The sequence below is a fragment of the Gopherus evgoodei genome, unplaced genomic scaffold (genome assembly GCF_007399415.2).
Source record: "Gopherus evgoodei ecotype Sinaloan lineage unplaced genomic scaffold, rGopEvg1_v1.p scaffold_64_arrow_ctg1, whole genome shotgun sequence".
NCBI classification, from domain to species: Eukaryota; Metazoa; Chordata; order Testudines; family Testudinidae; genus Gopherus; species Gopherus evgoodei.
Window position 1 is genome coordinate 214,119 of NW_022060085.1, and position 15,462 is coordinate 229,580.

The window sequence follows — 15,462 nt, forward strand, 5'->3', positions numbered from 1 at the left end:
CATCTGTACACAGTATTCGAGATGTGGGCATATCATGGATTTATATAAGGGCAATAATATATTCTCAGTCTTATTCTCTATGATCTTTTTAATGATTACTAACATCCTGTTTGCTTTTTTGACTGCCTCTGCACACTGCGTGGACATCTTCAGAGAACTATCCACGATGACGCCAAGATCTTTTTCCTGATTCGTTGTAGCTAAATTAGCCCCTGTCATAGTGTATGTATAGTGGGGGTTATTTTTTCCTATGTGCATTACTTTACATTTATCCACATTACATTTCATTTGCTATTTTGTTGCCCAATCACTTAGTTTTTTGAGATCTTTTTGAAGTTCTTCACAGTCTACTTTTCTATTAACTATCTTGAGCAGTTTAGTATCATCTGCAAACTTTGCCACCTCGCTGTTTACTCCTTTCTCCAGATCATTTATGAATAAATAGAAAAGGATTGGTCTTAGGACTGACCCTTGGGGAACACCACTATTTACCCCTCTCCATTCTGAGAATTTACCATTAATTTCTACTCTTTGTTCCCTGTCTTTTAACCCGTTCTCACTCCATGAAAGGACCTTCCCTTTTATCCCATGACAACTTAATTTACGTAAGAGCCTTTGGTGAGGGACCTTGCAAAAACTTTCTGAAAATCTAAGTACACTATGTCCACTGGATCCCCCTTGTCCACATTTTTGTTGACCCCTTCAAAGAACTCTGATAGATTAGTAAGACACAATTTCCCTTTACAGAAACCATGTTGACTATTTCTCAGTAGTTTATGTTTTTCTATGTGTCTGACAATTTTATTCTTAACTATTGTTTCAACTAATTTGCCCGGTACCAATGTTACACTTACCGGTCTGTAATTGCCAGGATGACCTCTAGAGCCCTTTTTAAATATTGGCATTACATTCGCTAACTTCCAGTCATTGGGTACAGAAGCCGATTTAAAGGACAAGTTACAAACCTTAGTTAATAGTTCTGCAACTTCACATTTGAGTTCTTTCAGAACTCGTGGATGAATGGCATCTGGACTTGTTAACTCTGAGTTTATCAATTAATTCCAAAACCTCCTCTAGTGACACTTCAATCTGTGACAGTTCCTCAGATTTGTCACCTACAAAGGCCAGCTCAGATTTGGGAATCTCCCTGACATCCTCAGCCGTGAAGACTGAAGCAAAGAATCCATTTTGTTTCTCTGCAATGACTTTATCATCTTTAAGCACTCCTTTTGTATCTCAATCATCAAGGGGCCCCACTGGTTGTTTAACAGGCTTCCTGCTTCTGATGTACTTAAAAAACGTTTTGTTATTACCTCTGGAGTTCTTGGCTAGCCATTCTTCAAACTCCTCTTTGGCTTTTCTTATTACACTCTTGCACTTAAGCTGGCAGTGTTTGTGCTTCTTTCTATTTGCCTCACTAGGATTTGACTTCAGAAATTTGCCAAGGGAGATTGTGAAGGCCAAAAGTGTAACTGGATCCAAAAGGAATCAGATAGGTGCATAGAGGCTAGGTCCATAAATAGCTATTAGCTGGGATGTTCAGGGACGCAGCCCCATGCTCCTAGAGTCTCTAAACCTTTGACTGCCAGAAGCTGGGTGCAGAAGACAGGGGAAGGATCACTCAATGGATGCCCTGTTTTCTTCTTTTCCTCTGAAGCATCTGCACTGTTCACTGTCAAAAGACCAGAAACTGGGCTAAATGAGCCATTAATCTGAAACAATATGGCCATTCTTATGTTCTTAAACTGTTCTACTGATGGATGAACTGCTGCAGACATGCCTTCTCCAGGGGATCTCTCTGTTATAGAGCTGGCATAGACACCATGGCAGAGGTCCAAGGCCTGCTGAGTGTGGGAGGCTGATGTGGGTGAGTGCTGCCCCCTAGGAGTGAAGTCTTGTAGCAGGAGTCACAGAGGTCCATGGTTCCAGCTAAAGATGGACTGAAAAACAAAATTCCCCCAACAATTTTTTTGACCCAAACAAAATGTTTCCTTTTCAGTCATAATGCTGCCCAGCTGCAGCTGCTTGGATCCCCAAGAGAAACTGGAGGCTTTTCATCTGCCTATTCCTCATAATGTAAATTAAGGTTGCAATGACCGAGTCTATGGCTGCACTCTGGAAACGCAAATGTCTAAACCTCCCAACCAGTCTATGGCTGGGGTATTGTGCCCATCTGATACTCTAACCAGCCTTCCCATCTCTGTGCAGCCCCCTCCACCCTGTACAAGGCCCCTTCAGCAGGTCCTGTGGGCAGTGGCTAGTGTGACAGGCCCTAGCAGCACAACTCTGAAGAACCTGTGCTAGCAGGGAGCTGGAGAGTGTCCTAGAGCAGTTGTGGAGGAAAAGAGACTGTGGGTGGGTGGGTCTAGCTACCAGTGGATCTCTGAGATCTGTGCCTATCTTGGGGGATCCCAAGGTCCTGGGTTCCCCTTTTCATTCCACAGGGAGAATTCTAGGACTGGAAGGGACTGCAAGAGTTCATCTAGTCCAGATCTCTGAGCTCGTGGCAGAACTAAGTACTAGCTAGACCATTTCTGACAGGGATTTGTCTAACACGCTATATAATCTCCAATCATGGAGATTCCACTACCTTCCTGGACCATAAAGATCCAAGGGAAATCTCCATGTAGGGAGCTTTGTGAAATCTCCCATCCCTGGCCTGCACCCAGGGTTTGTAATGCAGGAAAAGTGGCTGCTGGAGAGAAATCTGGTCCTATATTATTATTTATTTATTATTACACCCCTACCCCGATATAACGCTGTCCTTGGGAGCCAAAAATCTTACTGCATTGTAGGTGAAAGCGCTTTATATCGAACTTGCTTTGATCCGCCGGAATGCACAGCCCCACCCCCCTGGAGCACTGCTTTACCGCGTTTTATCCAAATTCATGATATATAGGGTCGCATTATATTGGGGTAGAGATGTAATTATTATTATTAGTAGTAGTAGTACATTTTATTTCAGCCAGATCACAGCTCTGAGAGCATCATCGTTACCACTCAGCCACTCGCAAGGTAGCCATATGACTAATCAGAACCAAACAAACAGTGATGACAAGCCCAGATTCCAGGAACTGAGCCTGCAGCAGATTTTGTGCTGCAGTCGAGTTGGGCAGCATCATCACACGTCCCTTGTGAGTTGGCCTCCTGCAGTTTGCTGTTGGCCATGACAGGGTTAAAGCTGGTGTACACTAAGCGAAGCAGGTGAGGTTTCCTGATCACCAAATGGCCCCAAGGGAATGTGCAAACGTGCTTTATAAAGGCAGTTCCCTCTCTGTCTGAACAGATACTGCCTGCTGCCTGTGCTACCTCTCCAGTGACTCCTGTCCTTTATGGTGAAGACCTCTGGTGTCAGCTACTCCATGACTAGCAGGAATTAGGTACGTTGGCAGATTTCATGATCCTTAAAATGCAAAGTGAAGGGGAAAGATGGTTCTGTGCAGAGGCAGAGCACTCAGCTGGGCTGTCGGGGTCACTCAGTGATGGGGCTGGAGAGCAGACAGCGCTGAATAGCTAGGTAGCTCCCCTGCATCTGCCCATGCTCCACGGTGGGTCATTCAAGCTACACAAAAACTTGATATTCCAAACGAGCTCGGAGTGTTAAAACCCCAATAACCACGTCAGGATTTCTCAGGGACTCCCATTTCTAGAGGTGTCATGTGCTCTGGGCCCGATCCTGCTGGGGCTGAGCAAGATGAGACCCCACGGAATGTCAGTGACTAGTTCCCAAATCGCCTCGGGTTTATTTTCTTCTGGAAATTTAATCAGCAAATGCATTTTCAAAGGTCTTATTCTCTGGCTTAATTGTGTATGCAGGAGTTCAAAACTGTGTTGCTCTGTGGTAATAGGTGCGATGAGGCATATTTCTGTTTCCTGACTGGCTGCAGGCTCCAGCCTTTCTGCCCTGTAGAGACCGCTCAGAGTTCCAGGGCTACCGGCATCTCTCCCACCTCTCTGGTGTCCAAGTGCCCGATGACAGGCCCTGTAGCCTTCCCTCTCCTGGGGTGAAATCTCTCTATTCTACCACCCTCAGCCTGGGCCCGGGGTACTGCACACTGAGGGTCACCTGTGCTTGCTGAGCTCGTCCAAGTGGGTTCGGCACCTGTGGTTCTTCCCTCTAGGAGTCTGTGAGTAGTGCTGAGATGAGTGGCCAGCCAGCCTTCTGGAACCAAAATATTGTTTAATCTGAACAGCAGGAATAAAGTGTAATCTGGGAGAATACGGGGGTTTTCAAACAACAGTCTGTACATGTCTCTGAGCCCAAGCCTTCCCATTCTGACGGGGACCCAGGCAGGTCGAAGGCCTTATGACTTCCCCAGCATTGTCTGTATTTGTCAGTCTGAAGAGATTCTCACAACAGCTACTCCACCTCTGGACAGATTCCCAGCGCTGGCAAAACAAGCTGTGTGATGTGGCTAGAGGCCAGAAATAGGCTCTTTGCAGCTTGTAGCTCTGGTGTTGTCTCTCAGTCTCCCTGGGGTGGTTACTGAGCGATGGCTTTTATTGAGCTGTTGCTTCCCTTCCTGCTTGTTTTTCAGCAGCCTGGTGTTAAATTAAGAAGAGCCAGACTGGTTTCACCCAATACAGCCATAATATAAAAATTCCAATAGTGAACCCAATAGAGCTATATAAGAAACATCCCAAGAACCGGGTTTGACACACACATTCATTATGGCAGTTCAGCTCCATGTCTGTCCCAATACCATTCCCATTTGCCATGGATTTTATGAATACAGGTCCGAAGCAGTTAGAGAGCAATAGACTACTTTCATGTGGGAAATGATGGTCCACTTGCATTTGACTTTTAAATGCACTTCCTGCAAACCCTCACTGTGCCTGAATAACAGCTGTTGGGGTCACTATGTACTAGAACAGGGGGCCCCAATGTGATGCCCACGGGCACCACGGCACCCGCAGGGGCATCTAAATGCGCTCGCGTCCTGGCTGGTGGTCAAGCATTCACCAAAATGCTGCCGAAATTCAGCAGCATTGCCTCTGGATGATGCCGCTTGCTACCGACAAACAGCATCATCGAGAGGTGTCGTCGCCGTAATTCGGTGCCAGACAAAAAGGTTGGGGGCCACTGTACTAGAGAGTGAGAGCCCAGGGAATGAATATTTTCTATACTGATCCCAGTGCCTGTTACCACTCCAGATACAGGCTGCAGACTGACAGAACAGAACCTGAGGAGAACCAGTTAGTTATTAACCCAGAGACAGAGGAGCTACTAGACTTTTGTTGCTGACAAGCAACTGAATGAGGGCTGAGACGCTGGGATCTTTTCAGTTTCAGGAGAAATACAGATGACATACATGTAATCCTTCTGCCAGATGTAGTCGGCAGCAACCAGAGCCAGTTTCAATATCTAGGGGTTTCTTTTCAATAATACAACAAAGAGGATCAAGCCGTCACCCAATAACCAGGGAAAGTTACACACCACTCCTGGGCACCTCTGAGAGGCAATACTTCCCTCTCGCAAGCACAGAGTCCAAGTGTACAAAAGAAACTTTTAATAAAAGGCGAGAAGTCTCCCGACATTAATTAGGGAAAATGCCACAACAGGATTCATAATCTTAAAATTGTGAGCCGGGCACGTCTTCTGTCTCATGCTCTTGAGTTCTACAACCCAAAGTTCCTTTACTCTGCCCCCATCCCACTCACGGTGGTTGTCCTTGGTCAGTGAGGCCCTGGGGTTCAGAGGTGCATGTGTGTGATTTAACCTCCCACTTGCCATCTGATCACTTGCTGTGGTTGGCCACCCCCACCAGCCATGGGTCCTCTCTGGTGACTGCCCCACTAGTCACTTGCTCCACTCTGGTCGATTGACTGTCAGTTACATTCTGCTGCCACCTGCCCTGTGACCTCTGTGACTGACAATTATTCATGACTGTCAGCTTGTAGAAGGCTGGGCAGCAATGCTTTTCCACCACCAGTGATTTCAGCTCTCATTTAAACACTTACAATAAAAAAGGTTCCCAATGGAGTCTATTCAGCTCTATCTTTGAATGATGGGGCGGAAGCAGGACCTCTTGGAAATAGTGACCATAATACAATAGCATTCAACATCCCTATGGGGGGAAGAACACCTCAACAGCCCAACACTGTGGCATTTAATTTCAAAAGTGGGAACTATGCAAAAATGAGAGGGTTAGTTAAATAAAAGTTAAAAGGAACAGTGACTAAAGTGAAATCCCTGCAAGTTGCATGGGCCCTTTTTAAAGACACCGTAATAGAGGCCCAACTTCAATGTATACCCCAAATTAAGAAACATAGTAAAAGAACTAGAAAAGAGCCACCGTGGCTTAACTACCATGTAAAAGAAGCAGTGAGAGATAAAAAGACTTCCTTTAAAAAGTGGAAGTCAAATCCTAGTGAGGCAAATAGAAAGGAGCACAAACACTGCCAGCTTAAGTGCAAGAGTGTAATAAGAAAAGCCAAAGAGGAGTTTGAAGAACGGCTAGCCAAGAACTCCAGAGGTAATAACAAAATGTTTTTTAAGTACATCAGAAGCAGGAAGCCTGCTAAACAAGTGGGGCCCCTTGACGATCGAGATACAAAAGGAGCACTTAAAGATGATAAAGTCATTGCAGAGAAACAAAATGGATTCTTTGCTTCAGTCTTCACAGCTGAGGATGTTAGGGAGATTCCCAAACCTGAGCCGGCTTTTGTAGGTGACAAATCTGAGGAACTGTCACAGATTGAAGTGTCACTAGAGGAGGTTTTGGAATTAATTGATAAACTCAACATTAGCAAGTCACCAGGACCAGATGGCATTCACCCAAGAGTTCTGAAAGAAGTCAAATGTGAAGTTGCGGAACTATTAACTAAGGTTTGTAACCTGTCCTTTAAATCGGCTTCTGTACCCAATGACTGGAAATTAGCTAATGTAACACCAATATTTAAAAAGGGCTCTAGAGGTGATCCTGGCAATTACAGACCGGTAAGTCTAACATTGGTACCGGGCAAATTAGTCGAAACAATAGTTAAGAATAAAATTGTCAGACCCATAGAAAAACATAAACTGTTGAGAAATAGTCAACATGGTTTCTGTAAAGGGAAATTGTGTCTTAGTAATCTATTAGAGTTCTTTGAAGGGGTCAACAAATGTGGACAAGGGGGATCCAGTGGACATAGTGTATTTAGATTTCCAGAAAGCCTTTGACAAGGTCCCTCAGCAAAGGCTCTTACGTAAATTAAGCTGTCATGGGATAAAAGGGAAGATCCTTTCATGGACTGAGAACTGGTTAAAAGACAGGGAACAAAGGGTAGGAATTGATGGTAAATTCTCAGAATGGAGAGGGGTAACTAATGGTGTTCCCCAAAGGTCAGTCCTCGGACCAATCCTATTCAATTTATTCATAAATGATCTGGAGAAAGGGGTAAACAGTAAGGTGGCAAAGTTTGCAGATGAAACTAAACTACTCAATATAGTTAAGACCAAAGCAGATTGTGAAGAACTTCAAAAAGATCTCAAAAAACTAAGTGACTGGGCAACAAAATGGCAAATGAAATGTAATGTGGATAAATGTAAAGTAATGTACATTTGAAAAAAAAACTCCAACTATACATACAATATGATGGGGACTACCTTAGCTACAACGAGTCAGGAAAAAGATCTTGGCATCATCGTGGATAGCTCTCTGAAGATAACCACGCAGTGTGCAGAAGCGGTCAAAAAAGCAAAAAGGGTGTTAGGAATCATTAAAAAAGGGATAGAGAATAAGACTGAGAATATATTATTGCCCTTATATAAATCCATGATATGCCCACATCTCGAATACTGTGTACAGATGTGGTCTTCTCACCTCAAAAAAGATATTCTAGCACTAGAAAAGGTTCAGAAAAGGGCAACTAAAATGATTAGGGGTTTGGAGAGGGTCCCATAAGAGGAAAGATTAAAGAGGCTAGGCCTCTTCAGCTTGGAAAAGAGGAGACTAAGGGGGGATATGATAGAGGTATATAAAATCATGAGTGATGTGGAGAAAGTGGATAAGGAAAAGTTACTTACTTATTCCCATAATACAAGAACTAGGGGCCACCAAATGAAGTTAATAGGTAGCAGGTTTAAAACAAATAAAAGGAAGTTCTTCACACAGCGCACAGTCAACTTGTGGAACTCCTTGCCTGAGGAGGTTGTGAAGGCTGGGGCTATAACAATGTTTAAAAGGGAACTGGATAAATTCATGGTGGCTAAGTCCATAAATGGCTATTAGCCAGGATGGGTAAAAAATGGTGTTCCTAGCCTCTGTTCATCAGAGGATGGAGGTGGATGCCAGGAGAGAGATCACTTGATCATTGCCTGTTAGCTTCACTCCCTCTGGGGCACCTGGCATTGGCCACTGTCGGTAGACAGGATACTGGGCTAGATGGACCTTTGGTCTGACCCGGTACGGCCGTTCTTATGTTCTTATGTTAGGAACAGATTAAACCATACCTGGGACCCTTAAAGAGAGCCCACATCTCCTGCCTGGGATACCTGTCCCCACCCCTCTTACCTTCACAGGGCTCCGGCATTTGAGCCCATGGCTTAATGAGATACTTTCAGCTGAAGATAGCCACCTCATTTCGGACAAGTTGAACACACTTTTGCTCTCCTTTATTCATGCAATAAAGACAAAAACATTAATAATAGTATTTCACTATCCTCGCTTTTAGTACTAAGGGAGCTGTACACCAGCAAAAGTTGAACACTTTGAGAAACACCTCTTTATCTACTGATATCAAGGGAGAGTAGGTGTGTTCATATAAATAGAGTTTGCTCCTCAAGTCTCTCCCTCTTCCAGGTAGCTGTCAGAGGAGAGTTCATTCAGACCCTATTTACATATGCTACTTTTTAAGTCCCACCTGAGAAATCTTCTCTGAAAGAAGATTCGTTATGCCAAAACTTTTCATTGTAATGCAAATATTACAAACCAAACTTTCATGTGATGCATGTATATTGAAAGCCAGCAGCAGAGTCATTTGAATCTCTACAGGAAGGAGCGTGGTAACTTTACTGCTTAATGGCTTATGCTTTAGAAAGTATATCAGAAGTACTCCACAAACTGTTTGTTATGGGTTTGTGCTATTAACTCTTTCTTCTGTGAACAGCTGTATGATACTCTCCCCAGAAGCTGCTTCTAACACTTACATTCAGAGTCATAACACAATCCCACTGCAATACCTGTGCAAGACATTCAAAAAAGTCATGAGAGACCAGAACCGCTAGTCTGTGTTTCAGCAAACAGAGCTGAGGTGCAGGAAAGTGTAATATTGGTTGTATGTAATTTACTGTCATCACCTCTTACACAAGAGTGGCTGAAATAACTTGCACATTCAGTTGGATATTAGTGCAAATCTAGCATTTACACTATTCACTCATTTGTGACACCAGCTCCTCCCCTGCCCCTGCCCAGCTGAAGTAACTGTCTGTGTTAGATTGTAACTTGCCAGATATCTACAGACCATTGCATGGGGAGAGGATTTAGGTCCTGTGAGGATGAAAAGAAGCCTGTGGATTATAAAACTCTCTGGATTCATTCAACTTTGGGCAGGCAAAAATCTTCAGTTTCTCTTGAAGGGATTCTTGGGGGTCAGAGTGTATCATCTGGGGCATTTGGTAAGGGAAAGTTAATAGAACTCGGTTCTGATTGAATGTACACATGTAAATCTAAAGTGATGCTGTTGAACTCACTGTTATTGAATTAAGCACCTGGTCCTAAGAATTTATCCCCAAAAACCTGCAAAGCGGCAGTGGCATCATTTAAACTCTCAGGAGAGGACAAAATTGTGTGTGTGTTTGTGTGAAGGTGCGCGTGCGTGTGCGTATGTAATGAGGCTGTCATAAACAGACAGTTAAGGGTTTATTCCTCTTTTACCTGTAAAGGGTTAATAAGTTACATAGCCTAGCTGACACCTGACCAGAGAAACCAATGGAGGGACAAGATGTTTTCAAAGAGGGAGGAGGGAAATCAGTCTTTGGTCTGTTCAGAAAAGTTTGTGCTGGCGTGAAGGATCCAGGAATCAGCCATCTAACATTTCTTAAAAGTAGTAAGTGTTTAGAGAAGTAATGTATTAGATTATGTGTATTTTCTTTTGTGACTCGTTTTGCATAGAGGGAGAATCAAATGGGGTTTCTTTGTGTAACTAAGGTTTTGCCCAGAGGAACATCCTCTGTGTTTTGAATCTGTTGTCCATGAAAGTAGCTTGCATGCTAATCTCACAGAGGTATTCCTTTCACCCTTTTCCTTTAATTAAAAGTCTTCTTTTAAAGAACCTGATTGATTTTTCCTTGTTTTAAGATCCAAGGGTTTTTTGGATCTGGGCTCACCAGGAATTGGTGGGAGGTGAATCAGTCTCAATCCTGCCAGGAAAAGGGGGATAAAGACTGGGGAAATATTTGGAGGGAAGATAGAGTTTCCAAATTATTCTCTCAAAAATGTTTGTTTAAACTAGTTGGTGGTGGCAGCTACTATATCTAAGCTGATAAATAAGCTATGGGGTTATCTCATGTAGGTCCCCATATCTTTACCCTAAAGTTCAGAGTGGGAGTGACACCTTGACAGAGGCAATGAAACACATTTATAAATAGCTTGAATGTAGGACACATAAATACCATTTTCACCATGCACGTGTGTCATGATATAAATCCCCACTCTGAACCTTAGCGTCCAAAAGGTGGGGTACCAGCATGAATCCCCCTAAGCTTAATTACCAGCTTAGATCTTGTAGTGCTGCCACCAACCAGGACTTGCAGTGCCTGGTAAACTCTGGTCCCCCCAAAACCTTCTCAGAGGACCCCAAGCCCCAGACCCCCTGGATCTTGCACAAGGAAAGTAAACCCTTTCGTCCACCGTTGCCTCTCCCAAGCTTTCCCTCCCTGGGTTACCCTGGAAGATCACTGTGATTCAAACTCCTTGAATCTAAAAACAGAGAGGAGTGCACCTTGCCCCCTCCTCTTTCCCCCTCCCCAAGAGGTAATACAGATTCAAGCTCCGTGAATCTAAAACAGAGGGATTCTACCTTTCCCCCTCCCTTCTCTCTCCCTATCTCCCACCAGTTCCCTGGTGAGTACAGACTCAATTCTCTTGAGCCTCAACAAGGGGAAAAAAATTAATCAAGTCTTAGAAAGAAAACTTCTCATAAAAAGAAAGAAAAAAAGTAAAAGTTGTCTCTGTAATTTAGATGGTAAATGTTACAGGGTTTTTCAACTTATAGACACTAGAGAGGAACCTTCCCCCCAGCACAAATACACATTAAAATCATTCCAGCAAAATACACATTTGCAAATAAAGAAAACAATCAAAAAGACTAAACCACCTTTGTACTTATCCTCACTATTTGAATAGAAAATTAGAGAGCCTGTAGGTACGACTGGTTAACCTCAGAATCCAGAGAGAACAACAGACAAAGAAAACACACAAACAAAGACTTCCCTCCACTGAGATTTGAAAGTATCTTGTCTTCTGATTGGTCTTCTGGTCAGGTGGTCCAGGTTCACTGCTTGTAACCGTTTACAGGTAAAAGACATTAACCCTTAACTATCTGTTTATGACAACTTGCCATGCATTTACCCACATGCCATGGTACAAAGGGCCAGAGTCAGAAGTGGAGGGCCAGAAAATGTGTGTGTATGAGGATCACATTTCTAAAATCACACAGTGCTCAAATAGGCTGTGGAACTCACAGTCAAAAGATATCACAGGGGCCAAGAGCTTAGCAGAATTCAAAGAATGATGGGCTCTTTATATGGGTAACCAGAAATTCCAGTTACACTAGTGAGACTTTAGAAAAAAAAAGTCTTGTAAGGGCTCTAAACCTTACTGATTTACATCACAAAATATGTCTACTAGTGGGTGCCAATGAAAACTTTTCCCTGGGAACAGTTTATCTCAGAGCTGCCTATTGCAGGGTTTCTTCCACCTTCCATGGAAACATCTGGAGCTGGCCATTGAATACTGGGCTAGATGCAGTGCAGGTCTGATCCAGTCTGGCCATGCCTATGTTCCTTTTGTTGCTGCAAATCCAAGACTATATATTTGCTGATCTTCCTTCAACTCCTAGGAGTCTCTAGATTTCCACTGAGAGCAGAAAGATGTCTTGTTAAATATCATCTAGTCTCCTGTTCTTTTTCCTTTTAGGAAGGAGAGTTCAAAACGCCTGGGACCTGCCCAGTACATTATGTCAGCTGTCAATGACACCAAATCCAACTCTAAAGTGTTCCTTCTGACTGGGATACCTGGGCAGGAAGATGTCCATCTCTGGATCTCTATCCCCTTCTGCTTAATGTATGTTATCTCAATAGTAGGAAATTCAGTCATCCTGTTCATTATAAAAACAGATCCTAGCCTCCATGAGCCCATGTACATTTTCCTTTCCATGTTGGCCGTCACAGACCTTGGCTTATCGATAACCACCATGCCAACAATACTGGGCATATACTTGTTTAACTCTAGGGAGATCAGCCTTGATGCCTGTTTTGCCCAGCTGTTCTTCATCCACTCACTGTCATTCACTGAATCCTCCATTCTCTTGTTGATGGCCTTTGACCGCTTTGTTGCCATCTGTAACCCACTGAGATACGCTTCCATCTTAACTCGTCCAAGAATAGCCAAGATGGGACTGATGTTTGTGTTAAGAGGGTTTATCCTAACATTCCCACTCCCCTTTCTCTTGAAGCGGTTCCAATACTGTCGAGCCAATGTCCTCTCCCATTCCTACTGCCTTAACCAGGAGGTCATGAAGATCGCTTGTTCAGATATCACAGTCAACAGCCTGTATGGTTTGTTTATTACACTCTTAATGGTGGGGTTGGATTCGCTGTTCATATTCCTCTCTTATGTGAGGATCCTCAAAACAGTGCTGAAAGTTGCATCCCCCACAGAATGCCTGAGGGCCCTGAACACCAGCGTCTCCCACCTCTGTGCTGTTCTCCTCTTTTACACACCAAAGATCAGCTTGTCTGTGTTACACAGATTCGGGAAGGGCTCTCCTCCATTGCTTCAGATTCTCCTGGGCTACGTCTACCTGCTGGTCCCGCCTCTGATGAATCCAATTGTGTACAGCATGAAAAGCAAACACCTTCGTGTGAGGATAATCAGGTTGTTTGTCAAGCGATGGGTCAGTTCATTACCTGGGTCCAGCGCTGGTTACATGGCAGATGAAAACCAGGGGACATCTATTCCATCCTGGACCCTTACATTCGAGATGACATAAGCTATTGATCTCCACTTTGGAGAGAGAGGTTCAGGCAGGATCTAAGGCCTGGAATAATGGGATAGGGGCTGCTCCTGCTTCCTGATGAGGGAGAACAGTGCACTTGGGGAAGATGACCAAGGCAGACAGCAACATTTACAAAATTACTATGTTCCTGCAGAGACTGGGGGAATGGTGGGGTATTGGCCAATAAAGAGCTGTATCGACGGTTGGAGCAGTCTTGATACAGTCAATAAGGAGACGGGCTGTGGATGTTGTTTTGCACTATAACTGGCCCATCCTTGGCCCATCTCTGCTTAAAAATCCAGGGGCCATGAAAAAAGCTGCAATGCTGTTGTGCTCTCACAGTCTTTCCCCTTCCTCTGGGTGCTGCGTAATCCATGGGTGTTGCACCAACTTTGGCCAGGCACTATTCAAGGGGCATGGACACCCACCCTTCCCCTACCCCCTTAGCCAACTCCTAATGACTGAATCATGTAAGAGACATGATTAACACCAGTACCCCAGGAGAAGACATTCACACAGCCCCAAGAGCAGCCCCCAGCCTCTAATTCTGCCCCCCCCAGGATGCATCCCCTTAGGGAAATTGTAGAATTTGAGGCTCCCCACTGAGGCCTGGGCTCCCAGGGCAGCTCTCACCACAGCCCAGATCTGGCCTGGCCAGAGGGCAGAACCTCAGGGGTAGTGGAGGAGCAAGGGAAGGGCCCACTAGAAAGTGATGGGGACAGGGTTCAGGGTGTCAGGGGAAGAGATTGGGCAGCGGGTGCAGCAAGCCTGAACCAACGCTGACCCCAGCCAGAAGGGTGGTGAGTGGCTCTTGAATAAAGGAGAATGGTGGGACTAGAAGTTAGTAGACCTTGTGTTTTGGAGAAGACTGAATAAATGCGACCCCACAAAGGGGGCTCTTGTTTTAAGTATCCCAGGCTGAGATTCAGTTATTGCAAGGATATTAGAGGAAAGGACAGGGCACCTGCAGGGCTACCTCAGATCACAAGGAGTCACTCTGGTGTGACCCCTGTGTGCATGGACTGGGCTAGAATTTTCCACGCTCTTGGAAGCCGTTACCACTGCGTGGAATTCCACCCAACACCCAAGCTGCTCTAAACTCTGCTGAGGCAAGGGGAGAATAGGCCAGTGAATCAAACTTCTGTAACTGGCTCCTTGCCATCCCCGCTCGCTGAGTCCAGCTGGGCCTGTCACCACTCACATGGCTGGAATGCTGCCTGTGATCTGTGCATTGCTCTGTGACTCAACAGAGCTGGGTTTGATTCCTTTCCCCTATGTGGCTATGCGCTATTGGCTGTCTCTGAGCCTCTGCACAGGTGGGGAATAACCTTGCCCTGTCTCACAGCAGTGATGGGAAGATATATACATTCAATGTGCTCAGATTCTCTCACTAGGGAGCTACATGGGACTCTAAGATCAGGGTGTGACTACTTCCCATATTCTTCATAAAAATATAGTTATAAAATGATTATAGCATATCTAGGATGTATTTTATGCAAGATGAATCATGTAAGGTGCCATTGGAAAGATACTGACTATGATTATCCTATTTGTATGCACGTTCCATTTCTGTCTCTGAAGTTAGGGAATATTGACTAGGTAACAATTACAAGTGTGTTTACACCTGGAGAACACCCACCAGGTATTATGCAATCAGCCTGGATGGGCCATAAGGGAGAACAATAAGAGTTTCGTATCAGAGGGGTAAGACCAAGGTTTGCCTGCTCTCGTGCTCCAGTCCAGTTAAAAGACTGAGCTGTAGCTTTGTTCTAGTCAAGTTACCTTCTTAGCTTTCAGATAGCATCATTTTTTCACTATTTCTCACCATATTTGAAAAGAGGATAAAAGCAAGAAACATCACCTATCAGTGTGCTTTTATCCGAACAGGCTTAAACTAAAACATTCTCAACCTTGAATTGATTACTCAGACCAGCGATGAGAACGATTAACTAACTGTACATTTATAAATGGCTAGCATAATATCTAACACTTAAGGTAACATGATGAAGTGGGTATTCATTCACCCACGAAAGCTCGTGCTCCAATACGTCTGTTAGGCTATAAGGTACCACAGGACTCTTTGTCGCTTTTTAATAGGAGTTTGAACATGCTAATCTCCCACCTTCCTGAGAAGCTTCCTGGGATGCTGTTTTGACACTGCAGCTTCATGTGATCATATCACATGGTATTGGACCCCATCTTGGCCTGCTGATATTGTTCCAAAAATAGAGGGTGGGGCTCAAACTGGGAAAAGAAGCATTC

General features: G+C 44.3%; 1 protein-coding gene across 1 annotated transcript; it reads left to right on the plus strand.

Annotated features, from left to right (window-relative positions):
* The first annotated feature begins 12,159 nt into the window (after positions 1-12,159).
* LOC115643606 (olfactory receptor 51G2-like) lies at positions 12,160-13,194 on the plus strand. Its single transcript, XM_030547615.1, has one exon. The coding sequence runs from the start codon at positions 12,160-12,162 to the stop codon at positions 13,192-13,194; it is 1,035 nt and encodes a 344-aa protein (XP_030403475.1).
* Positions 13,195-15,462: the final 2,268 nt, after the last annotated feature.

Bases quoted from the DNA above. Each gene is read 5' to 3' on its own strand.
- LOC115643606 (XM_030547615.1), top strand. From the start codon at position 12,160: ATGTCAGCTGTCAATGACACCAAATCCAACTCTAAAGTGTTCCTTCTG.